Source organism: Heloderma suspectum, chromosome 1, assembly GCF_057233095.1.
Source record: "Heloderma suspectum isolate Gila_16-S chromosome 1, 16-S_ref, whole genome shotgun sequence".
NCBI lineage: Eukaryota > Metazoa > Chordata > Lepidosauria > Squamata > Helodermatidae > Heloderma > Heloderma suspectum.
Window position 1 is genome coordinate 352,607,133 of NC_139458.1, and position 25,939 is coordinate 352,633,071.

Consider the following 25,939-nt stretch of genomic DNA (forward strand, 5'->3'; position numbering starts at 1 on the left):
AGAACCAAGAAAAGAACTCTGCATGCAATCCTCAAGAGTTGCTGTCAGAATAGACAATATTAATGTAATAGATGGACCAGTGGACTGACAATAAGGCAGTTTCATATGCATAGGATATCATGAAGAAACCTGTACAGACATGCAGGGCACATGAAGCTCTGGCTGAGGATTTCAGTGCTTGCGTTCATGGTATCTGTTCTGGTATTTTTCTACTAGCATTTTAATTTTAGAAATCTGAATTCTGACAAACTGTAGTTACTTTCTGACAATATTACAGTTAGCAAAGCAAGAGTTCTGTGTGTGTGTGTGTGTGTGAGAGAGAGAGAGAGAGAGAGAGAGAGAATTGTAAACTCTTGCACTCTATTATCCTTGATAGTAATCTGTTTCTAGAAAGCTCATATTGTGGCAAGGAGAAAAAGCCTTAACAAAATTATGTGTGAGAGAGTGTAAGAAAATCCCAGCAGGAAAATATGTTTGCAGATCTCACCCCTGAATTACTCTCATTATAAATACCCATTTGATGTCAGGGTATGACAGATTATAAGCTTTTTATGGCTAGACCCAGCTCAAGACAGATTTAAATAAAGTACTTCTGGTTATTGTACAGGTCAGTGTGTTTAAATAACAATCCTTCAAATCATACTTTGACATTTAAAAGAGAAAGGAAATATTGTCATGTGGGAGACTTGGTACAGATAAAGCACAGGGCAACTTGGTCAGTGCACTGATTTGTGAGTGTATCCCAGCAGACATTTTCATGATTTGTAATCAAGTAGCCACTCTTGCAGTGTGCCTGTGTTCTTCAAAAACACTCTTGCTTAAAATGTTAACACAAATTACCCTCTTGAGATGCTGAAGTCCATTCTTTGGTGAAGCAGGCATAAGCTAAAGAATGACAGCAGTAGGACAGGGAAGGCATGGAGCAAATACAAGCCTGAAATGAAGGAAATTAAGGCACAAATGCAGACAACATGCATGCAAGGTTTTTAATTTTTTACCTTCTGAAAAATTTAGCTCCATGAGATGAAGTGTGTGTGGTCCACTGTGGTCCAGCTCTCATAATAACCCCAGCATAGTGGCTGCTAATCATGCTGACACCAATGCCGCATGTGAAGACCATCGTGTGCAGGCCAATAGCACATGCAGAACTCTGTGCCCATTAGCATGCTAACAATGTGGGAGCCACTGCAACACAACACCTGCACACATGACCAGAATAATGCAAGCTGATGTGGGCAACACATACCATTCTAGCATTACCCCAGTTTTCAGGAGGGGGCAGCACTTGCCTGGAAAAGAGCCTCAGCACATCTTCTTCACATGGGTGTTGTGTTGGCCTGGGTGTTCCCATATTAATTATCTGAGTTGCATGAAGACGAGCTGCAAGCAAGGCACCACATCACCAGTGTTATGTCAGAAGGGGGTTGTTGACTTTCAGCATGCTCCTGGGGGCAGTGCTTGCCAAGGACTCTAGCACAGCACCGCTGACTGGAAAATAGCATGAACAGCAGCAGCCATACGAGAGGTAGTCATGAGAATCAGCTTAGTAGCCTACTAGAAATTTCAAGATTGGTTGAGTAGATGTTTCTCCTGTGAAGAGGGTAAGATTATGTGCTAACACATGTAAAGATAACCCAGCAGTTCTTTTGAAGTAAGAAAAGCTGGTTCCAGTTAGGGTGATCACAATAAAACCAATAAAACAAGCCAACAGGAGAGGGAAATGACAAATGGAGAAAGAGCAAAAAACTTCTTCCATTGTCTTCCCACTGCCAGTTATCCCTATTAGAAGCAGCTTTTCCTATTTTAATAGGGCTAGTGGGTACTGTTACATACAAATGGATACAGAATGTACATTTTGCTTAAATGAGGGCCTACTAAGAAGTTACTCCTGCCTGCTGCCACTACCCCTCACCTCAGAAGTGAGAGTAGGAGAAAATATCACTCATATGCTTCATGCCCCTCTCCTGCTTCCTTTACCAGTAAATATGTCCTGGAAAATCCCTATGGATTTTAAGTTCTGAAATAACATTTTTAGAGAATGTTTCTCCAAAGGAATAATCCCAAAAGCATGTTCATGGAGGCAAACTTTATATCAGAATGAGCCCCCAGCACAAGTGATGTACACATATTAGTACCTGAGATGGGAAATAAAATTGAAACAAATTTTAAGTGATGCTATATAAAGTCCTCTTGAAGGTGCAAAATAAAGAACTGGGAAAACAGAACAATTTGTTTCTTGTTTCAGTCCCATTACTTTTGGAGAAAACTACATAACAATAGACTAATAATGCGACTATGATTTCTTATTTGGTTAAGTTTAGGGAACATTTTCCAGTTCAAAAGAATTGGTTTAAATTAGCAGTAGTGGAAACAATATGGTTTAGAAATTGACAGAACTGTGTAGCCTCCTGTAACTCCAGTAGTATGCCTGACATAGTTATTCCAAATGTCTGGGTATTTGAAGCGGCAAGAACTCATTAACTCCTTCGAAGGGCTAGCAGTTTTTGCATCCTTTCAATCTAAAGTTTTATTCCACACACACTCACACACACATTATTAAGTCTAATAGCTGGCACTACGTAACCAAAGGTCAAAATCTTGATTTCCCTACTCAAAAAAACTCCCACCGGCTTAAATTTAACCAGGATATTATCTTCAGTGTTTACACCTTTCAAATATTGCATGTGGCTCATTGAATTTGTTCCACAGTTGAACAGTTAGGCTTTCATCTGTAAATGCCACAACAGGTTTAGAAACTGGTTTTAAACACCTCAACAACTAATCTTAATTTAGCACCACACACTAATGGAGTTTAGGTTGCAGGGGAGAGACTGAAAGTGTGTTTTCCAGCTAAACCCTTGAGAAAGAGTGGATCAAATAGCTCTTCTGTGAAAACAGCACTGACAGAAGTATATTTTATTCTCTTCTTTTTCATTTTTACTTAACTTCAGTAACCAACAAATGATTCTATGACCTTAAGCATATATAAATATATTTAGCAGTTGCTGTGCAACATATTTATTGGTGTCTAGTGGCCTGGAGGTTAATCAAAATGAGTGTGGTGATCTCAGCTCAGTTCTTAATGGACTCTACTTCATAGTGTAGAATGGATGTAGCACAGTTTGTCACATTCAGTTATCATTCTACTCAAAGCAAGAGCACCATGGAGTCAGAATGAAAAGATAAAATTCCTCCATGCCCTCAGTCCTAGAAGCTGCCTGTCACAAACTACCTTAGGGCAGTTTAGTCATCCAGTGTTCTAGGTTGCATCCTAGACCAGGTTTTTGCATAAAACACATTGTAGAACTTCATAATTTCACTTGTAAGGATCCTTCAACTTTATTATATACAAAGAGTAGCTTCCATAGTTTATTTAGAAGATAAAATATATAGATCCTACCGGCACCTATATCTGAACCTATATGTTGCCTGTTGAAAGGGATCGAATGAGGGCAAGACTGAGGGTAGTCAGGAGAATGGAATAGTTAATACCTGCTCTAAAGTGCCCCCATGCCTAAATATTTCTGTTCCCGAGAAGGCCTTAAATATTTTAGTGCTTTGGACAAAATATTGACATGGAAAGGTTTTCCGCCACATCTTACTGTCGTTTGCCTTTGGGAATTTGTTACCTTTTCTCACCTATTGAGTCTACTTCATTCTCTATCCTGCGGCCAGCACGCACGCATGTATACACACGAATACACACTGGGATTATTGTACTTCCATGCTTGTCACTGAGCTTTGTTTTTCTCCCTTTCTCATAATACTAGAACCCAAGGTTATTCCATGTAGCTGATTGGTGGGAAAATCAGGACAGATAAAAGGAAGTACTTCTTCACACAGTGCATAGTTAAACTATGGAATTCACTACCATGTAGTGATGACCACCAATTTGGATGGCTTTAAAAGGGTGTTAGACAAATTCCTGGAGGAGAAGGCTATCAATGGCTACTAGTCCTGATGGCTATGTGCTACCTCCAGTATCAGAGGCACTATGCCACTGCTGGGGAACGTGGATGGGAGAGTGCTGTTGCACTGGTGTCCCGCTCGTTGGTTCCTGATCAACAGCTGGTCGGCCACTGTGTGAAGGAATACTGGACTAGATGGACCTTTAGTCTGATCCAACATGGCTATTCTTATGTTACCCAATTGGCCATCACCCATTTACATCTTGCCAAAGGCCTTTTGGTCTAATCTTGTCAGACTCTCAATTTTATCTTAGCAGAACTGTAATAATGAAACACATCCCAATGCCACTGGAATCCCTTGCCATGCTGCCTGGCCTTTCCTTCATAGTAATATTAGGGCTTCTGTTCATCCTTTGCCTCCATCTGTATGAGTACCGAAAGGTCATATATCAAGGTAATAATGTGAGTGGGTTTCTCTTCCAGTTACTGCTGCATGAAAAGTGATTGTTAGGAGCACCCTAGCGGCCTCTTTCAGTCTACTCCAATAGCCAACTCAAGACACAGACAAAAGGATTCTTTTCAAGGCTTTAATCCTTTTACAACTTAATGACTCTTTCAGATGCTAATCACCAGTGACTAAGCAAGGAACAGCAGAGTAGCCTATGCTCCGGGTTAGGCAGTTGGTCCCCGTTTGAAGGAGAATCACTTGCAGACCCTGAACTTATGGGCTAGGGAGAGTTCCTCCCTCTTTCCCTTGGGTCCACGGGACGTGACCGTTGCTTGCACGCCAAACGGGGGCTATGCCTCCATTCCGCACCCTCCATCACTCGTCACTCCCTGCGTCTGTGTCGAGTGTCCAGCAAGCCCCCCTCCCACACGCTCTCACTGCCAGGGTCACTATCTCAGGAATGCTGGCAGGAGGAATCTCTGCCAGCTGCTGTGCCTGTGAGGGATGAGCGGGCTCCACTCGCACGGATTGCTGTTCCTCCTCAGAATCAGAACTGCTCTGGGGTTCTATGGGCTCAGCTTCCACCCTGACAGTGATGTCCTTCAAAGTGCTGCATTAAACTGCTACCTAGGATCTTCCAGATAAAAGACTGAACTTTTTCTATACCCATAGGAAGCTGCTAACCATGTCACGAGCATAGCTCAGGGAGTACACCCCCGTGACATATCTATATCCTCTACGGTCCCCTTAGGGAGGTGGGGGAAATACCTGCCTGCCAGTGTGGGAGGTAGCTTCTATTATAGTTTCTAAACCCGATGGCTGACCAATATCACAAGTAATGCAAAAGAAAAACAATGTGGAGCAATGGTTGGAATCAGATTGGGGAGATCTGCATTCAAACCCTCCTCAGCCCCCCAGAAACAATTATATATGGATACTGTGTGTTCAGTGCATACATTATTCATATTTTTAAGCTATGCGCAAAAATGTAAATTTCAGGCATTTTTTAAATTAAGATGAATATTTTTCCTGTGAGTTAGGGAAGAAGCATACAGTTTATTTATTTATGCATGTGTTTATTTATTTAAAGATCCTTGTGTGGTGCAGAGTGGTAGGTGGCAGTATTGCAACCGAAACTCTCCCCATGACCTGAGTTCGATCCCAGCAGAAGCCGGGTCTCGGGTAGCCAGCTCAGGTCGACTCAGCCCTCCATCCTTCCGAGCTCGGTAAAATGAGTACCCAGCTTGCTTGGGGAAGGTAGTCACGACTGGGGAAGGCAATGGCAAACCACTCCGCTATAGTCTGCCATGAAAACGCCAGCGTAAGCAGGTGCCCCTCTAGGGGTCAGTAATGACCCGGTGCTTGCACAGGAGGAACCTTTCCTTTTTTTCCCTTTATTTATTTAAGTTTTTTTTATATCCCACCCTACACTGTAAAATGAGCCCAGGGCAGTTACATTATTCCGTTATTGTATAAAATACAAAGAAATCAGCCAGTGCCACCTTCAGTATACACTGCTGTTCAGCTACACTACTCTGACATTTTGTCCCAACTGTTAATCAAAGGACATGGCAGAAATAATTGTTTTCACCTGGCACTAAAAGCTAGCCAATGTTGGCACTAGCCTGACCTCCAAGGAGAGGGCATAACTGATAAATGGTCAATTTAGGGAGGGGCTTTAAGTCAGTGGAAAAGCACCTGCTCACAAGTTCAATTCCTGGCATCTCCAGGAAGGACTGGTAAAGACCCCCATCTGAAACCCTGGACATCTGCTGCCAGTCAGTGTAGAAGCAGATGGACCAGTGGTCTAACTGTATAAGGCAGCTTCATAACTACATATGTATAGGTAGGGTGTTTGTGTACATTGTGATATTTTTACACAAGTTGAGTCCAAACGTATTTTCTCAGATGGAAAGCTATTTCTTGCAATAGCTTTTTGGATTATGGTGGTTCTCTGGGCAATTTTCATTATAGTTTTTATTTATGTAAAACATGTATGTTCCCTTTCACCAAATTTGCTTTTAAGGTGGTTTCGAAAGGTGGCAATATAAAAATACAATAAGCCACTTAATAAAAACACCTAAAATATTCTAAAATCTTGGTAAAATAAAAAGGGGTTGCTGACCACCTAAAAGAAAGTAATATTGGTATCAGGCAGGCCTCCTTGGGAAGGGTATTCTATAGATGGGACACCACAACCAAAAAGGCCTCCTTTCAAGATGTCACTTGTCTGACCATCAGCAGAGAGGGAAAAGATATGATCATCTCAATGCAAGCAGGATGATATGGGAGAAAGCACGCCATCAGGTTCCTGGGTTCTGGGCCATTTAGGGCTTTAAAAGCCAATGCTAGCATTTTTTATTGGGCTCAGAAACAAACAGGCAGCCAATGGAGCTATTTTAGCACTAGCAAGATGATCCAAATAAGCTATACCGATCAAAATTCTCTGTTCTGTACCAACTGGAGCTTCTCGGCCACCTTGAGAGATAGTCCCACTTATAACACTTTATAGTAATCCTATCAAGAGGTTGTGGGTGTTGTCATGTTGCCTGGATAACTATCTGTGTCGCATTACAATTATTCAGAATCCCAAACTATGTTTTTCAAAGAGTTGGACTGTTGTTTTTTCCACTTGCTGTTGTATTATATTACTATAAATGATCCCCAAATGGTGCACATAGGTTTACTAAACTTATTCTAATTCTATAGAAACTGGTAGTATTGGTGTCTATAGCCTCTCCTGTTTTCTACTTGCGACAAACTGTAACTTAGATTGCATTTTTTAAATGTTTTAAAAACGGATTTAGGTATGGTTTGAGGTGGTGACCTCTCAAGCCTGTTACAGGGTTCAAGTTAAAAATTTTCCTTACGGTCTCTTCCAGAACTGCAGCTTCATAGTTATATTAAATACTGTGTAAAGCTTTAGTTTTTCACTTTCTTCATCCAAGTGACAATGTTGTTACATATAGATAACCTACTTTCATATTATCCTGTCCCTTTGACAGGTTGTTCCATCCTCTTGGTTAATATAACAATTAAGGACACCAGGTGGATAGACTTTTGTGCCTACATGGAGCCCACATAGAGAAACTATCTAGGACAAGACATGTCAAATTTAAGAACAGTGGTAGAAATATATTAATATTGGAATAAGAAACTTAAACTTGCTTCAATGATGCCAATCTGAATTCTATTTAGAAGACCTTTCTATTAACTTGGAGCCTTAAAAGAAATGCTTGTTAATATATGCAGATTAGTGTATAAATACATGCAAACCACTATATACTCCAAAAAGGTATTTATAAAGGAGCTATTCAAATACAGTACCAACCACCAAACTCACATATAGTCACTGGTAACTTCCAGTCCTGGCTTTCAGCAAATCATATTTTGCTATTTTGTTCAAACTATGGTTTGCTTTTGCCCACAGACCAGGAGAGCAAACTTTGGTTTGGTATTGTGCCTGAAGAGCCTCATTGGGTTACCTTAACATGAGTTTACAACAGGAACATTCAACAGATATTGATAACTAACATTTATAGATAATGTGGGTATTTTCAATATGTATTTTTCATCTGAATAAAGATAAAGCATTTGTTAATACAGAACAAGTATATTGTTCTGTATTAACATGGACGGGGGGAGGTTGTACCACCTAGCCTTGTACCACCTAGCATAAACGTTTTTACCACAGTTTTAGAACACTTTTAAAAGGTACAATATTTACATAAGAAAAGGTTGTTTCACTGAAACCTTACAATGTTATTGCCAAATGGCTCGCTCGTTTTTTTCCTTTGTCATTTTCCTTTGGAGAATTATGCAAGCATGCATTTTAAATATTTTTCCCCACAACTCATCGCAGGCTTCTTCAGGGGAATGATATTGTATGTCAGTTGTTTCCTTCTTATCAAAAGAAATTGTTTGCCTCTTCACGGAAATTGAGAAAAAGTTTCCTTTACAGAGCAAAGGACAAAACTGACTTGGAAAAAGTATTCTTTTTAATTAGGGGATTAGGATGCAGCCTGTTCTGGAAGGGGTTGTGCTCCCCCTGAAGGATCAGGTCCATAGCTTGAGAGTATTCCTTGATCCTACGCTGTCCCTGGATATGGCAGTAGCAAGGAGTGCATTTGCACAATTACACTTCATGTGCCAGCTATGACCATTCCTGAATCAGTTTGACATGGTAGCAGTTATGCTAACTAGTGCACAGTATCGGGACCACGTTACACCAATCCTGAAAGACCTGCATTGGTGGCAAATTGCTTTCTGGGCACTGTGGTTACATCACATTTAGACTATTGCAACGCGCTGTACATGGGACTACCCTGAATACTGTCCAGAAGCTTAAATTGGTGCAAAATGTGGCAGCTAGGCTTGTAACTGGTGCATGGTATCGAGACCACATTACACCTATCCTGAAATACCAGCACTGGTTACCAATTGCTTTCTAGGCAAAGTTCAAGGTGTTGATTTTAATCTTTAAAGCCCTAAATGGCTTAGGACCTGGATATCTAAGGGGCCACCTGTCTCACTATGAACCTGTCTGAGTATTAGGATCTGCAGGAGAGGCCCTTTTTAGGGCACCCTTACCCGCAGAGGCCCATTTTTCAGCCACGCATGAAAGGACTTTCTCCTGTGTTGCCTCCAAACTATGGAATGTGTTCACCCAAGAACTATGATTGGCCCCCACTCTCTTGGCCTTTAGAAAGCATCTAAAGACCCATCTTTTCAATTTGGCCTTTCAAAATGTGTAGTTTTAATGTTTTCAATGTTTTTAACATTCTTATTTTTAGGGTTTTATTGTTTTAAATTGTTGTACAATGCTCCAATGGCTTTTTAGCAGATAAGGCTGTAACTAAATGTAAATAAATAAATGCAGTGAAAGAGTGAAATCCTGTCTGTCCTAAGCATGTGCTTACCTAAAACTGGACCATTCAAGCTCCTTTATACATAAAGGTAGCTCAAAACATTTCAGAAGGGCTGAGGACTCATGTAAGTCAACATAAATATATGTTTAGAGAAACAGAAGATGGGTACATCTGTAATTGATACTGTTGTCTGTGAACATTTCTGTTGAGGGATTGATATTTTACCATAGTTGCCTTGGTTTCCATTAATGTAACCAAAACATTTGGAGTACAGTGGAAAATCATATATATATACACACACACACACACACACACACACGTACAAAGCCATGTACCACATTAGCCCTATTATAATGTACTGCACAAGCTTTAGGGGCAAGGACAAGGAGGAGTATTTCTTTTATTTCACTCAAAACATTAAAGCCATTTCAGGCTAACCTATTATTGAACCACCACGAATCCACATGGTATATCTATGTCTAATGATTATAGTATTCTCTAGTAATCAGGGTACTTGATAAGCACCCACATGCTTACCTAAAGTAGCTCCACTCCATTTGTGTATCTGTATCTTTTCTTTTCTTTTGATTCTATTTTTTGTCTTCATGGTTTGCTTTTGTAGTACGGTAGGCAAAGTAGAATCAAAAGAACTTTTTAAAGAACTAGCTTACTCAGGCTTCCCCTACTATACCAAGGGCAAGCACTCCTTTCTCTTTTCTGTGCTTCCATCACTTTGTACATGTTGGCCATGCAACAACTTCAATCTCTTTGTATAGTATTAGGCTGTGTTCATTTTAAATTAACATATATTCCATTTAAAGATCTGCATGATACTTGATTGTAGCTTTAATTGTAGAAAGATCCTTAAAATGAGTTAATTACTAATTCAATAATAGCTCCCAACAAATAGCTCCCCTCCTGTGCAGGCAAAGACTAACTGGATGCCTCTTCCTTAGGTGTTTATGAGTGCTAAAGTATGAATTCTGTGACTAACCAAAGAGTCTGTGCCATAAGAAATATAATAAAAGCTTGTGCACGTGTGTGTGCTTTCTCCTCACTTAGGCAAGGCAGTTTTCCTGTCATCAATCAGAGTGGCATTATGGGATCCAGCTCTCCCTACACCCAGCCAATGAACAACAACTCAAGCCTGATGAACCCTCAAGCTCCTCCTTACAGCATGGCACCTAACGTGATGAACAGTTCCACAGGTAAAGGTTGGTAACATTTCAGGAACAGCTGCTTTTTCAAAGGTAGAAGTCCTTAAATGGTGCAAAGGGTTTCCTCCTTAGCAGTTGTAGAACTGGTTCTGAATGCCTTAAAAAGTATAGTAAGAATACAAGAGTTTCCAATTATTCTGTCAATCCTTGATATGTTTTTGTTACATCTTTAGATCCTCTTCTGTCATTTTATGAAATTGTGACTGTGGCATGTTTGACAGCTGGCTGGTCTGAAAGGAGACTAACTTTTGCTAAAAACATAGCAAGGTTTTTGTGGCTGGTGCACCTGCAGTTAAATAATATTTTAGATCAAAATAATTGACAGTGTTTCAGATTGGGAACCCATATATCAAGGTACCAAAGATCATTTGACAGCATTTGGAAATTCAGAATGAAGTTAATTATATTTGTTATTTCAAATAATTATATTTGCCCACTGGGTCAGACAAAAAATAGTCATATCAGATAAAACTAACCAAAAGATCTTTTTGCACTTATTTTTCCTTTGCAGGAGTACCATGCCAGAGTAACTATTTCTCTGTGGGATTATTCAAATGCTAATTTTCATCTGATGTAGATGCTCACATTTATATTCCCTAGCAACACATTTTCTCTCATCCCTGTCCCCAACCATTTTCATTCATGTCGTAATGCAGCGTTGTATAGTAACTAGATTGTCTTGAGTTACAGGAAAAAAGACCACCCAGCCATGTATTTTTGTGAGGGAGGGCAGCAGTGGTAAATTCTACCCTAAAACCATTGGTTTTAATTGGGTTGCTGGGAGCAAGTTCAGGATATTTCTCCAGTCACCAAACTGATTGCAAAGACAGTTACTCCTGGAGACAATACATGTGTAATAAATTGCAAGTCCATCTATAAAGTGTGTTTGTGTGTGTGTGTGTGTTTGCCAAAGTGTAATAAAATGCAGTGTAAACCAGAAAGGCATATCTATATTCCCATCAATTTCTGTTAAGTAAAAAAATACATCGATGCATTCTTTCAAGTAATGTCCAAATTACTGAAGAATATGGAGAGTGTAATTTGGGCCCTAATAATCTTGAAGCCAGACTTCAAAATGCCTGGGACAGAAGAGTAACTTTGTGTCTGTGGAGTAACTCACACATTACATTTGTATCGCAGACAAATTTATAAATGTAAGCCCTGCTCCATTCTGGCTGTTGAGGAGAGCAAAATACTAGGGCAGTGGGCAGGAATGGCTTATCCCTTGCCTTGCCTCATGCTCCAGGACAGGAAAGGAACCACAGCTGACAGATGCTGACCTGTTCTCTGCAGCAGCACCTCTTGTTTGGGGGGTGTTGTTTTTTTAAGGTGACAAGGCTCTTTCATCCTAGCAATGATTTTTCTTGCCTATTGCCTGCTCAGGACAGAAGCCCACTGCCAGGGTGGGTGAAGTTCTGTTCCTTTTTAAAAGCTAGTTGCCGCTATGCCACTTCCAGTGACAAATCAGTTTCTAGCCTCGCCCAGGAACCTAGTATGTTCATACAAGCCTTTCCTATTGGTGCGCTGGACTTGGCCTGGCTGCTGCAAGAAGGGAGCCTATTGCCTTTTTCCAAGGCAGAGGGGCACTTGAATGAAGCATTCCCTCTTTAAAAGGATAATGTAGGAACTGGCTGATTCTGTTTTTGCTGTCTATAATTATTCTTCCTAACTTTTATGAATGTGTTACAGGCCATTAGGTATTATTCTCTTCTGCTTCCTCCTTATAGTCTACATGATTTAGTTTTGCTTACACAAGCAGCATGTGTGTGTAGATTAAAACTACCTACATCATAGCCAAACTCCAGACCCTGGGCTTTTTTCACACACCCACACATACAGGCACTGTGATTCTCCCCACCCCCTTCCTGGTTCTCCTCAGCCTTTTAAAGTTTTTGATTGCCTAACATTGGTCCTGTGTACTTCATTTTCTGAAAGTTGGAAATACACATTGTTGTCCTAGAGCCTCATTAAGACTGCTTTTTACCGTCTAGACAACAGTTTAATAGAAGTATTCCCACTTGTCTTATTTATAATGGTTTTACCTTGTGTTTTCAGGAAGGGTAAGAGAAAGAATAAAAATGGTTAATCAGAGAGATTTTTTTTAATGTAAAATAAAATTGCTTCTTTTAGTGTTAGGCAGGAGGCCATTTGTTTGTCCCCATGCAGCGCACTTTTACTCCAGTTGAAAAGGAAAAATCTATTGAACAGGCCATTAGATAATAGCTTGCTTCTCCCCCCACCCCCAATCCCCACCAGAGCAGTCCCAGGTAATACTGTGTTTGGGTTATGTAGTTATGTGTTTTGTCTGCCAGGCTGAAATAAAATTACTTTTGACCATTGAAACTGCACTATAAATTCTGGCTTGCTGTTTAGCAGCAGTAATTTTTTGCCCCTTTTTCTCTGGCCCCCAGAGCTGCAAAAATAACCAACAACAAACAGATGGCAGAGTGCCCTGCCTAAGAAGATTTATGTATTGCAAAGGAATAACCAGTTTAAAGGAAGATTCACAGAGGGGTTTTTTTGTTCAGATAATTCAGCCATTCGTTATTTCATACAGTGGAAATCTGTTCAGTGCAAAGCTGTTTATCCTAACAGTCTTTTGTATGGGGTAGTCATAGTATTTTTTATTGTGTTATGTGTTCCAAAATATTGGATTTTTTAAAGAATTTAACCATGTACCAAAGCTTTACTTTTCTTCCTTTTTTCTTTTTTGGTTTGTGCATTTACGAGGTTTTTGCCTGCATATTTATTAATTTAGAGTTTGCCCTATAAAAACCTAATATGATGTGCACTAATAGTAGCACTTGTGATAGATTATTTGTTTTGGCCATTGGCCCTAAGGAAGCACTGAAAGACTAAAATAATGGCTTTAAGAAATAAAACAGTCTAGCAGTCATAACCAAGAACATGCAAACAACCCCTAAAATATAGTAATTGACTCATTTTAAATGAAATTCACAGTCAGTTTCCAAGCTACAATCTACCACGAGGATCAAAACTATTTTGATGTTGCTTTTCAGGAGCTAGGGTAAAGGTTGCCCCAGTTCTAGTAACCTCTCTGTTTTCATTGGCCTAAATAAATTCCGCTTTTCCTCTTGTAGGTTTGACAGAGAGCTTCATTTATTGGGTGATATAGAAATGTAATAAATACAGAAATATTCATGAAATTTCAGTAACTGTTAAAGAACTCTGGTGTGTGTGTGTGTGTGTTCAGAAATGACACAGTGAGCTCATTCACGCATAACTCTAAACCATGGTTTAGCTCTACCTATATGAGCTGAAATGATCCCATCATAGTTTAACAAACTCTCTTCAGTTTGGTTATTTAACTAACAAAACATAAAACTAAACTCTGCCAAAATCCTTCTCCCAGCCATGCAGAAGATGGGAAGAGGGAGCGTGCAAGCCTGACATTTCACTAGGGCTTATTCAGACTCATCCACATAGTGCTAAACCGTGGTTTAGCATTACGTACAAAACCAGGCCCACTATGAAACATATAATAGGGTATATTTTAATCTATCCCTTCCCCATGTATTCAGTGGCATAAGCAAAAAGGTACACTGTGATAGTGCTTATCCAGAATTGAGGAGGGTATTTGTTGGAATCTCAGTATAGTCAGGGCTGTCCTCACTGAACTCAGTTAATTAATTGAGATCAATTAATTTTTTGGGAGGCCATGATGGAATTTGGTAATCGCATCCTAGGGTGCTAAATTAACTCTTGCCAATAGGAGAGAGATCACTTCGCACAAAACTGCTGTTTACATTATGATTTAGCAGCTGGCAATTGTATTCTCTTCAAATAATGCATAGAAATGGGGTTGTGTTCTTTTTAGTTTACATCATTTTATTTGTGGGGACAGGATATATGAATATGGCAATTTTGTGATACCAAATATTTAATGTGGCAGAATTAATTGTGTCTGTTCACATAAACAAAGCTTTGGAAGTTTATCTGCTGGTATATGGTTTACCTTAAGCCAGAAGTTCAATACGTTTAAGTAGATAGATAAGTAATATGATGTGAACAAAAGCAGCTTATGATGTTGCTGTAACTCAACACATGTGCATCTAGCAAATTGTTCTTCACAGAATAGCTAAATTAAAGACATACATAGTCCAAGCCCAACATACTGCACTGGCCAGGAAGTATTGAAAATGCGACATACCATCACAAAATATGCCGTTGTTTTGGTGCTTCAGGCAGATGCACTGACACTGTTATTAGGTCTGTTATCTTAATCAGAACATTTATGATCATGTTGATAGCATTCGGGGGGAGGAGTTCACCAGTTACTGATTCATATGAGGAGATTCCACATTGCACTGCAAGTTGATTTGTGCAGAAAGGGAACTTGTGCCTTTTCTCTGTAAGAAGATGCATGAGCTCTCCCTACATCTGGACGCTATGCAGTTTCACCACATGATGCATGAATTAAATTTGTGCACATTACAACTTGTGGTAGCAAGCATAAGCACAAGACTACTTGCTCATTTGTATGCTCCCATGTGCAAAGTGGCCCTGAAAGATATCAAATACATTAAATTATATATTTTATGCAACCCTTATGATCATTGCAGTTTTCCTGGGCTTAGCCTAACTATTTCGAAGCGCATCTCTCTGTCCAAGAAGGAGCCAGGTCACTATCAGCATGGTTGCAAAACACTATCTGCTTTATTCTTTCTCTACCAACTATGCCATATAGCACTAGCTGGCTGAAAAAAGCTATCCTGCCCTCGGGCCTATACATTTGTATTGGTATATCTGACTGTGATGCACCGCTGTCATGCTATCATGTTGTGATCTTGCACTAGAGTAGCTAATGACATATTCCATCCTCAACACTTATGCTGCTGTAGCAGCACATAGTTTGCATATACTTTCCGGTCCTGCCATTCTATCACAACAAGTATTTGGCAACCACCATATGCCCATGACAAAGAAATTAGGATGGATTCAGACAAGTGGGAGCATCATGACAACCATTTAAACATTTCAGATGTAGATCTTGTAAGTCCATGGAGTGACAGCTGTCTGCTGTCTTTGACCACTTCCCATATTTCAAAACAGCTGCATAAGGAATATGCACTGTAGTGGTCAGAGTGTTGGACTGGGACTTGAGAGATCTCGGTTCCAGTCCCCACTGGGGCATGAAGCTCACTGGGTGACTTTGGGCCAGTCACTGGCTCTCAGCCTAACCTAACTCACAGGCTTGTTGTGAGGATAAAAATGGAGAGAAAGAGGACTATCAAGCCTCCTTGAGTTCCTTGCAAGAGGAAAAAAAGGCAGAATATAAATGTAATAATATTTTTTTTTAAATAGTAATGCTGGCTTCAACCATCTGACTGAAGGCTGTGGACAACTGCCTTACCATGTGGTACAAGCAACCTTACAGAATAATCCTGTCTAGACAGACAGCTGCCTCCGAACTCAGAGGCGACTGCCTATCCAAAGCAAGGCAGGAGAAGCATGGGGGGATCGTTCCCTCCATGCCTCTCCTGCCCTGCTATTTCTGCTAGACAGCCGATTTTGGCTGTCTAGCCATGGGGGGGCCAAGCAGGAGAGGAGGCTGCTGTACGACACATAGGATGCGTCGTACACACAGATCCGCTCTCCCTGCCCCGGAATGCCCCCAGTCACGCTCCTTTTCAGCCGCTCCATTCTCCTCTTCCGAGCGCAGAGCTGTGAGGCAGCGTGGATGTGGGGGGAGGTCAATTTTCCGGGAACCGACCTCAGAGCACAGGCTTCGAGGTTGGTTCCCAGAAAACAGCATATCCTATGACCGTCTAGCAGCCATAGGATTGCTCCCTCCAGCTTTTATGCACGGTTGGATGTGGAAAAAATAGGGTGGGCGGGGAGATGCGCTTACCAGGATGCCGTGTCCTTCCATATGGAAGCTTTATTCCCTAATCTCATGTCTTGAGTGAGCCACCTTTGTGCTTATTAAGTGAAGAAAGAGGAGTACTCTATACCAGCTCAAAGCTATTCCATTCTGTATTATTACTTATGCGCTAGGATTGAATTCTGGCATTGAAAGCAGGTTCCAGCATTCAGCCCTGATGAGATCTGGCTCTGCTTTTAAGCAACTACTATGTGGCTTCTGGTTATCTGATATCATCCTCAGAAGCTACATTTTGATATAAGGGTTATGATCCCAAGTTCCCCAGCAGGTCCTCAGAAGTGCTTTCCAACATTCGCTGAAAAGAAAAAATGTTACTGCTATCTCCCTGTGCCCAAGTCATTCTTTCATTCCATTTATTACAATTTATTCCCCCTTTCCTCTAAGAAACCCAGTGTTCTCCCCTCCTTTTGTCTTCACAACAAACTTTTGAGGTAGATTAGACTGAGAGGTGGTGACTGACCTAAGATCATCCAGTGAGCTTCATGGCTGAGTCACTTGAACCTGTGACTCCCCAGTCCTAGTCTGACACTCTTAACTGCTACATCCCACTGGCCCTCATGCCATTCCTTGTTGGATTCTAATTGAGTGTGTTACCTTCCCTGTAGAACATTATTGAAAGACCCAGCTTCATGTACAAATGCAGTATTCAGGATCATGACCAAACCTGTAATAGGCACCTAACTTATAACCCCCCATAGCCATACTTGTTGTGACTCTGAGCACAGCCAAGAATACCAGAGTTTTCAGAAAGGTCTCCATTGCCCCAAATTGTAGCTCTGGGCAAGGAAAAGGGCAAACAAAAGAGGACAGTTGAAGGTCTGCCAATGCACACCTTCAAACTGTACTATAGGCACCAATTTAGATGACTGCCACTTCAGCCATCTCTCATTTCCGTTAAGAAAACATGGAAATTACAGAAAATGTCCCTTAGATAATATACGGTTGGTCCCAAAAAAATCTCTTCTTTAAGAACAAATTATTACAGGCTTCAGTGAACAAATAATTATTTTAATAGAGTCAGTGTGAGTATGAATATGACAACTGTTTCTTCAGTTATAATGCCAAAGAAAAAAATATGGTATGGGAATTTCTTTACAAAGACAGCAAGCACATATTAAGATGTAATACTCCATGAACAGAAGGCTTGTTTTGTTGCTCACACTACTTGAGAGTATTTTTAATATATTTTTATTTTAGTGAAAATGATAATCTATTATAACATTGCTAAGTTTGTGACATAAACCTCCTGCAGAGGCTCGTTCTGCTCGTTTGTGAACAGACATGCTGCTCATGCTTGCTTCTGAGGAAAAATGCTTCCTAATATAAACTGGTAACCATGGAATGGGGGCTGGATTTTTCAGCCCTGTCCAGTTGTGCCTTTGGTCCTATCCACTTTTGCATTTCTCCCCCCTCACCACTGGAGTGGGGTGAAGCCCCTGAGAGCTTCTTCAAAATGGAATTTGGTCCTTGGTCCAAAAAAGGTTACCCAGCCCTGGTCTATGTGAATATGCCCTTAGTGCAATCAGAATTTTATAATTAAATTATGTTACAGCCACACAAAAAGTATGCCTTTAAAAATTTAATTAGCACCAATATTAAATTTGGTGTCTCAGCCAAAGCTCATATGCAGTTTCTGCAGCCATTTGCTCTTAAATTCTGCTGCAGATATATTTTACTGTCTGTCACCACTGTTCAGAAGTCTTGCTTCTCACATGTTTGTCCACCAGAAGATTGACATAAACTATTCCCCATTTCCAAGGATGAATAAAACAATGAGCAGAGTGTCACCTCTTTTTCTTTGCAAGTCTAGTCCTGCCTCAAAGCCGAATCCATCTAGAGTCTGCTTCTTATTACAGATAGGGCTTTTCTTCCCTATCAAATTTCCTCCACTTCAAACCACCTTGCCAAAGCATCACAAAGGTCACAAGTCACTTTTCTTGAGATAGCCCTGTTGAAATGCATTAGGAGCTTTGAGAGAGCTCCCAGCAACTTCAGTTAACAGGTTTTCAGATAGTAAGAGCTAGGAAAAACCTCTGACTAAGACTATGTTGAGTCACTGCTCGTTGTAATACTGGGCTACATGGACCAAAAGTCTGATTCATTATACAAAGCCCAGCATCCAGTCTTGAGGAATTCTCTCAGACAAGCCTACCTTGCTAGGTTGTTTTAATGCTAACCTTTAATGGATAGTGCACACATTATTTGAATGCAGCAGATCCTAGATTAAACCCCCAGCATCTCCAGGTAGAAGGACCTTGGGTAGACATGTACAGATTTTGTTAAATCTGTTCCATCTGTGTTTCGTGGATTGTCAGAGGTCTTTTGTTGCATCGTCTGCTCATTCACAGAATCAGATTTTTTTAGGGATGTATGAGACTTTAATTTCTGTTGGCAAATGCACACTTGTGCTAATGCGCATTACTGCAAATGTGCACTTGTGCAAATCCCCCCCAAAAGTTAAAAGCCAGTCCACAGGCCTGCAGAATCCACATAACTTGGAAAAAGCCAAGTCAGATTCATGGAAATCCGATCTCATTTGAATTTGTTGATCGGGTAGCAGGGATGAGGAGGACCACTGCTGCCATCATTGAGGCAGAGAGTGAACAGTGCTGGGTTGGATGGTGGCCTGATTCAGAAAAAGGCAGCTTCATATGGAGGAAGAAGGGGATATGAATGAAATAATACTTGGATATTATTATAGTTCCTGGTGGATTGTGCCCAGGCTGCATGGCCTGATCATTATTCCTAAAATGGATCACGCCCTCGCTCTGACTATAAGAGGCTGAGCATATAGTACAGCCATACAGATCCCTGCCTGCAGGGTAGTTTGAGATGTTGTTTTCCAAGTAGTAAAGGAAAAGGCAATGTTTGAACTTTGTTACAGTATTTTACTATCTTCTGATACTGACAGCTATGCTGTTAGCAACAACAAAATGATGAGTCGATTGCAGTTTAACTCACATTGCATTTGCCTTTAAGTGCGCAAAGTTTGGTGTGTTGTAGCTAACTTAGGACCTTGACCCATATTTTCTTCTTTTTAAGAATTATTCTAACTTTCAACTTCTTATAATAAAGCCTGAGGCTAGCTATTCGAATGTATTCACTCTACATTGCAAGACTTTTTCAGTGACAGATTTCACTGTTCTGTTCTTATGTTTTACATCTTTTTGTCTGTACTGTGTATGTAGAATCATTAGTGTCATTGCAGAAGTGTGCATGTGTGTACCTTAATTTCCCAGAACTGTGACAATGGTGTTCTTTCACTGCTTGAAAAGGGGTCAGGAGAATGCCCTCTGTTTGTTACTGAGCTAAAAAGCAAAGTAATACCAGCTGAAAATCACTCAGGAGTGTTCTGTAAGAAAGAACTTACAAAGCAACATTTCAGCAAAGGATAGAGAAAATACCCATAAATGCTTCAAGAAAACTAGACTTTCTTATTATCCATTTAGAAATTATACTAGTACTTCCTTCTCAAGACGACACAATGGCCTTGATCCAGCTGTAGTTGTAGTTCTGAGAATTGCAATGCAGATGGTGATATGCATCCAGATGTACATCTGAATCTTGCTGGATCAAGGCAAGTAGTAAGAAGTGCATTTCAAACAATCTATATCCCACATAATTCTTCAGATTGTTAATTGATCATTCAATTTTTTAATTACAAATTTCCACCCAAACTTTGCTCCTCCTGTGAAATCCTCCGAGCAGTTGAGTGGGCCACCTGAATAATTCACTATTAGCTCAAACTGATGTTCTGCACATCACCACTCAAGCCATGTTGGGAAAGTCTGTCATCATGCAGAGTTGTAGCCGGTGAATTGGCAAAAAATTCAGACTGCCACTGGTGCAGTCTCATTCAGGAAAAATGTGCCAGCCACAAGCAGAGTGATCATCTGATTTGGCCCTAAATCCCACAGATGTTCATGGAACAAGTAAGTGAGTTCAGGATTACTACTCGGATGGTCTCGTGCATTCCATCTTCTTTGTATACCCTCTTGGGTTGTTTATTTATGGCTTCACACCCATTCATAAAAGACACTGGAATGTTTAGCTGATGCCTGCAGCCCTTTTCTGAGTAATTGCATTATTTGGGAAGGGATGTTTTGTTTCCATTCTTAATGTATTTAAAACCAAAAATACTTTAAAAAAAGAAATCAAGAAAAACTATGTAGTAATTTCTGCATGTTGATATCTTTTAAGGCTTGTTCAACCTGCAAATTTTTCCACAGCAACATAAAAATAGGCCTATGAAGACCTCTGGCAGTATTGCATATATAGTTAGCTGTAAACTCATATGGCACATGGCTGGGTAGGTTTTTTGGCAGAGCCATTCTCCCAACCTGCAGTGAAGTGATGCTAAAGATATTAGCAAATTAGCACCATGAAGCTTGCCAGCTTATTCGCCAGAGTCTTGCTCGCTCTCTCACTGCTGTAATTAAAACTAATTATTTTCTAAAACATAGTAATACATGAATATGTGCAATAATCATTTTGTAGTGGGCAATCTGTGAAGTGTTTTTAAAGCTCCCCCTTCCCCTTTGGCTTGTTCTCCCACATGTTGGCTGCTGAGTAAAAAGCTGCATTACCATTTTGCAAAAAAAAGCAAAGCAGCGCAATTACAATCCGGCTGGAGTTTTATTATTCTGCAATATCCATCATATTTTGCTCTCAGATTTTATTTAGCCTTGCTTTCTCCCTCCGCTTCTTTTTTTTTTTTTACACATTTTGCATAGTTACTAAAATACGCTGTTTTAGTTAGTTTATATTCCATAAGGAATGTAGAGCTCCCTTTGCCCACATGGTTTTGTAATTGTTGAGGTCTGTAGTATTGTTTTTTCCTATTTTGATTTCAAGGTTGAATCACAGAAATGAAAGTTTAACTCATTTGAATATTTACTATTATCTCAAAAACTAAGCATGATACTTTACATTTTGTTTTGTCACCTTTCCTTGAAAAGGACTGTAAATATTTATAAGAATAGTTACTATTTCTTACTTGCTGTCTTTTACACACATGCAATGGTCAGTGTGTTCACAGGACTTTAAAGAATTGTGTAAGCAAAAAGCATACAGGGCTCTGCCCCCAAGAAACTTGCAGACTAAAACAGACAATAGGAAAGATAACAGAGGATGGGGAGGCAGAGACAAGGGTAGGAAGAAAGGACTGTGAACAGCACAAGGACTAACTGTGCAATCCCGAGACAGGTCTACTCAAAAGTAAGTCCCACTGAGTTCAGTGGAGCTTATGCCTGGGTTTGTGGGTATGGGACTGCAGCTTTAGGATGTAACCCTAAACACACTTAGTAGGGATTAAGTCCCATGGAGCGCAATAGGACTTACATCTGAGTAAACCTGTTTAGGGTTGCACTGCACAGGTTTGAGCCAAGTGCCCCTCAAAATAGAAGAGTTCTGAGAAGGGATTAATAATGTAAGAGAGATGACATACCACATACATCTTCAGGGAAGGACTTGCACATACAGAGGCAGCAAGGCAGAATGTGTGAACTCAAAACTGGAGAGCAAGAGATGGATGGCTGAGGATGTTAGAAAGTCATGGGCAGGAATATAACAGGTGACAAGGACCAAAATATGGTGAGGCAAATTTGTGGAAAGCTTTAACAATCAGGGCAAGAAGTCTCCTGGATACAGGAGGGGATAGGAAGCCAGTTGTAGAGATCTGAGGAGGGGCCCCTCACACAGTCTAAACAAAGTAAAAGGTGAATGATTTTGACAGTGGAGCTTTGGGCAGAGGTGAGAGGACTGAAGTATGACAGAAGGTTACTTGAACCAAATATTCAAGTATTGCTGTCCCTAACCTGAGTCTTTGGGAAATAAATTAACATGAACATGTATTCTGTAAGGTAATTTTGAGAACACAAAGTGCACATACAATTCTACGCTGTACAGAGGGAACATGATGTATATCTTTGATGTGAATGCTTCTTTTTGCCTTCAGGTTTAAAGCAAGAAATTCAGGAGAAGTGCAACAATAACCCTATACTGTACTTCTCACACCTTCAAAACACTGGGAAAAAATGAACATTTCTTTGGCACACCTCTGTAAAGTGTCTGCATAGGTGTTATCTGAACAAGAATTATCAGTATTCAGCTGTGTTCCCAGCTGACTTCTTTAAGAAGGAAAAGAGCTGAATGCCCATGTCAGCTACAGAGCAGATCTACAGAATAATTTACAAGTTGAAGAGTGTAGCCGCAATTGAATATGTTGCAGGTCTGGGATTTGGTAACTAAGAGGCTCAGAGAAATATTATGTGATATTTTATACTGTAATCATAAGGATTTTATTGTGCTTCAGATAACATACCACAAGGGCCACTTCAGACCTTAATTTATTAGTTGGAATAGTTGATGTGAGAATCATTCGTACCTCTGTTAGTCCAGTAATAAAGTCGTATCTGTATTATTGACACATGGATCTGACCTGTAAGGAGATCCATGGGTGCAAGAATTTCTTTCAGAACACAAATCTGCTGCAAGACAGATCTGTATGTCAGTGTTGGGGACATTAAGGAGTATGTCTTGTGCTTGTCGTTCCCAATCTTCATAGCCATTGATTGTTCACAGCTAGGGAGAGGTGGAGGAACCAGTTCTGACAGTGGCTTCATAGAAAACACCCTCGTGAGAACCAAATAATCAGTTTCTCTTACATTGCTACTCCAGATGGCTAGAAAGTCTCCCTTGGCTCTGGGTACTACGGAATGCCATTTTATACCTACACCCAGTATAGTAACTGATAAATGCTAGTAATCACAATAGCTTTCTAGTCGTGTCAGTGCGCCATGGTTTGTGGCTCAATCCCTCATTTGAAAGTGGCATGTATGATGAAAACTCTAGTAATGATTTAAATATTCATACTTGAGATCATGATTCTTAGAAGGAAACATTGTTTTCCAGCCCACAAATAAAAGATGTACCTAATGAAGTTGGTAATAATTTTTCAGCATTAGCATGACAAACATACATAGTTTGGGCTTATGCTGGTGTAAGTAGTTAATCATGTGATAATTTGCAAAAAGACATGTGTTTCAGGTTTGTAAAATGGCTACACCGATGCACTAGTTTAGAAATGTTCCCCCTTGTTATGCATCCAACACATTTTTATATGTAGTTGCTGCATATAAAGGACTTGTAGGCCCCATAAAAGGAGGGGTACTGGTATAGTCTACATTTCTTGTGTCAGCAGTTTCTGACAGCAAGACTTCAACCTTAATGCTAAACCATGTCTCCTGTTTTCGATTAGCACCTATGGGTCTTGCAGATATGATGACTCCAGGCGACTCCAAACTGCCCATTCATCTCAAACCAGATGGAAAAGAAGAAGGGCCTCCTCAGCCTGAGAGCAAAAAGGTACTTCCCTTGGGTGCATGCGGTGTCGGTTTGGCACAGCAGATCTCTGCTATGTTGTCCTTCATTCTCTGATTTGAGCTTGCCTTTTTCTGTTCTATCGTGCATGCTGTTTTCCATTCACGTGCAATCTCTTTTATGTTATTTTATTTTCTTCCCTTCATCATGTGGATCTGAAAGTTACTAGTTCTTATGGCATTTAACTCACTGGGGCAAAGAAACCTCAGCAAAATCTTACATGGGAATTCAGCTTAGCTGCTGGGTGGGGAAAAACGGATCTTACCTTAGTCTTGATATTTGCAGCCATTTTCTCTGTCTTCAGTTATAGCTTCCTTTTTTGGCCGTTTCAGCAGTAGCAGCAGCAGCAGCATACTTTAATATTTTGCTTTCCTGCCTTATTTGATAAAAATAAGGTGAACAGCTTTATTTTTATTTATTTATTCTCTTTATCTCATAAGGGGAAACCCATGCTTGACACTCCATCTAGCTTGAAGGAAGCATGGTGGCATAGTGACTTCAGCCAAGCATCCAGCAATCTTTCCAAATTATATTTAATAATGTTTTAATACTTCTACATATTATATATTTATATGTGTATGTTTTTCTGTGTGTGTGTTCTCTCTCTCTCTCTCTCTCTCTTTATATTTTATATAGTTAAAATAAAAAAATTGGTCAGTCTGTTAAACTGGATGTATTTTTTTCATTTTTAATAAAGTTTGCCCTGCCTTTGTCCTTTTTTTTATTCCTCTACCACAGGATAGCTACAGCTCTCAGGGTATTTCTCAGCCCCCAACCCCAGGCTACCTGCCAGCCCCTTCCCCAATGTCCCCAAGCTCTGCTAGCATCTCCTCATTTCATGGAGATGAAAGTGATAGCATTGGCAGCCCAGGCTGGCCAAAGACTCCATCAAGCCCTGTAAGTGGCTCTGGCTTTTGTGTTTTTTTGTTTGGTTTTTTTGTACTTATTATATTTTAATGCTTGCTTGTTTGTTTTATAGAATCTTTTCCTCATTATTTATCCACTGAAGGATTTTCTTTCTTTGTAATGACAGAAGAGGCTGAATTCTGCCCTTAGTTATATATACATGCAGCTCATCATTCTTTGACTCAGTTTTAGCTGGGTACTGGGCTTGCTTGGCTGAGGGCAAAATTTGGTCGACCCCCCCCCCCCTTTTTAAGAAAGATTAAATTTGTGTGTACCACAGACTTTTGCTTTTCTTGTAATACAGCAGATGTTGTGAAGAAAACATATTTCTCATAATGCATCAGCTAACAGAGCATGCTAACTGTGTTGATAAAGACATTCTGCTTCAGTCACTGGGTCCAAACTCTTTGCAAAACTGATTTTTTTTCACTTGGGTGTTAATTAGTATTACAGCCTAAAAACAGAAATTAATCTCTCTTTCTTGAAGAATTATGAGATCCTATAGGGCCAAAACAGACATTACTTTAAATCCATATCTAGCAGTTATGTCTTCCTTTCTTTTTTTTTCATTTTTACTCTGGAATAGGTGCAGGGCCCCTGATCCAAACTGGAACCCTAGTGTGGGGCAGATTGGAATCCCTGCACCTGCTTTAGATTAAAAATGAAAAAAAGTCATCTGTAGATACAGATTTATTTAAGGAAATGGTGCTGTCTAACAGCATGAAAAATGGAAACTAAACATACTAGCGTCTCTTCGTTGAGACACTGATTTTCACAAGGACACTTACAATGCAATCCTAAACATGTCTACTCAGAAGTAAGCCCCATTGAGGTCAATGGGACTTACTCCCAGATAAGTGTGCAGACTTAATATCTCAAAGGGTAGGAAAGGGATTAAAGTGTGATGTCTAGCAAGATTTTTTGAAAATCTGATTTCATCAGATTTGATACCTGAGCCAGACTAGATATTATGAACAACATGTGGCTGCCCCCCAAACAGCAGCCCCATGTCTATTCCCACCACCGTACCTTGCAATACAAAGACTCACCCATGTCCTGATTATAGTGAACCCACCCCACTCCATATCATTGGTTGCGATTGGCAGAGAAATGTAGAACCTAATATTTATTTATTTATTTATTTATTGCATTTATGCCCCGCCTTTCTCCCTCTTGCAAGGAACTCAAGGCGGCTTACATTATCCTCCTCCATTACATTAATGACTTTGGAACACATGCACTAGATATTATTTGTGGAATGGGACACACTGTGCTCCACACATAGCTGCTGTTTCCATTGAGAGTCG

General features: G+C 40.1%; 1 protein-coding gene across 6 annotated transcripts in view; it reads left to right on the forward strand.

Annotated features, from left to right (window-relative positions):
- Positions 1–25,939, forward strand: part of ARID1B (AT-rich interaction domain 1B) — a 536,503-nt gene that overhangs the window by 466,930 nt on the left and 43,634 nt on the right. For 3 of the 6 annotated variants that reach the window (XM_084827885.1, XM_084827886.1, XM_084827888.1), the window contains 3 exons: positions 10,287–10,432; positions 23,605–23,711; positions 24,465–24,623. In XM_084827885.1, the coding sequence (XP_084684011.1) occupies positions 10,287–10,432; positions 23,605–23,711; positions 24,465–24,623 (412 nt within the window). Of the gene's footprint in view, positions 1–10,286; positions 10,439–23,604; positions 23,712–24,464; positions 24,624–25,939 lie in introns of all 6 variants that reach the window. The other 3 variants (XM_084827884.1, XM_084827887.1, XM_084827889.1) reach the window with 2 other exon arrangements.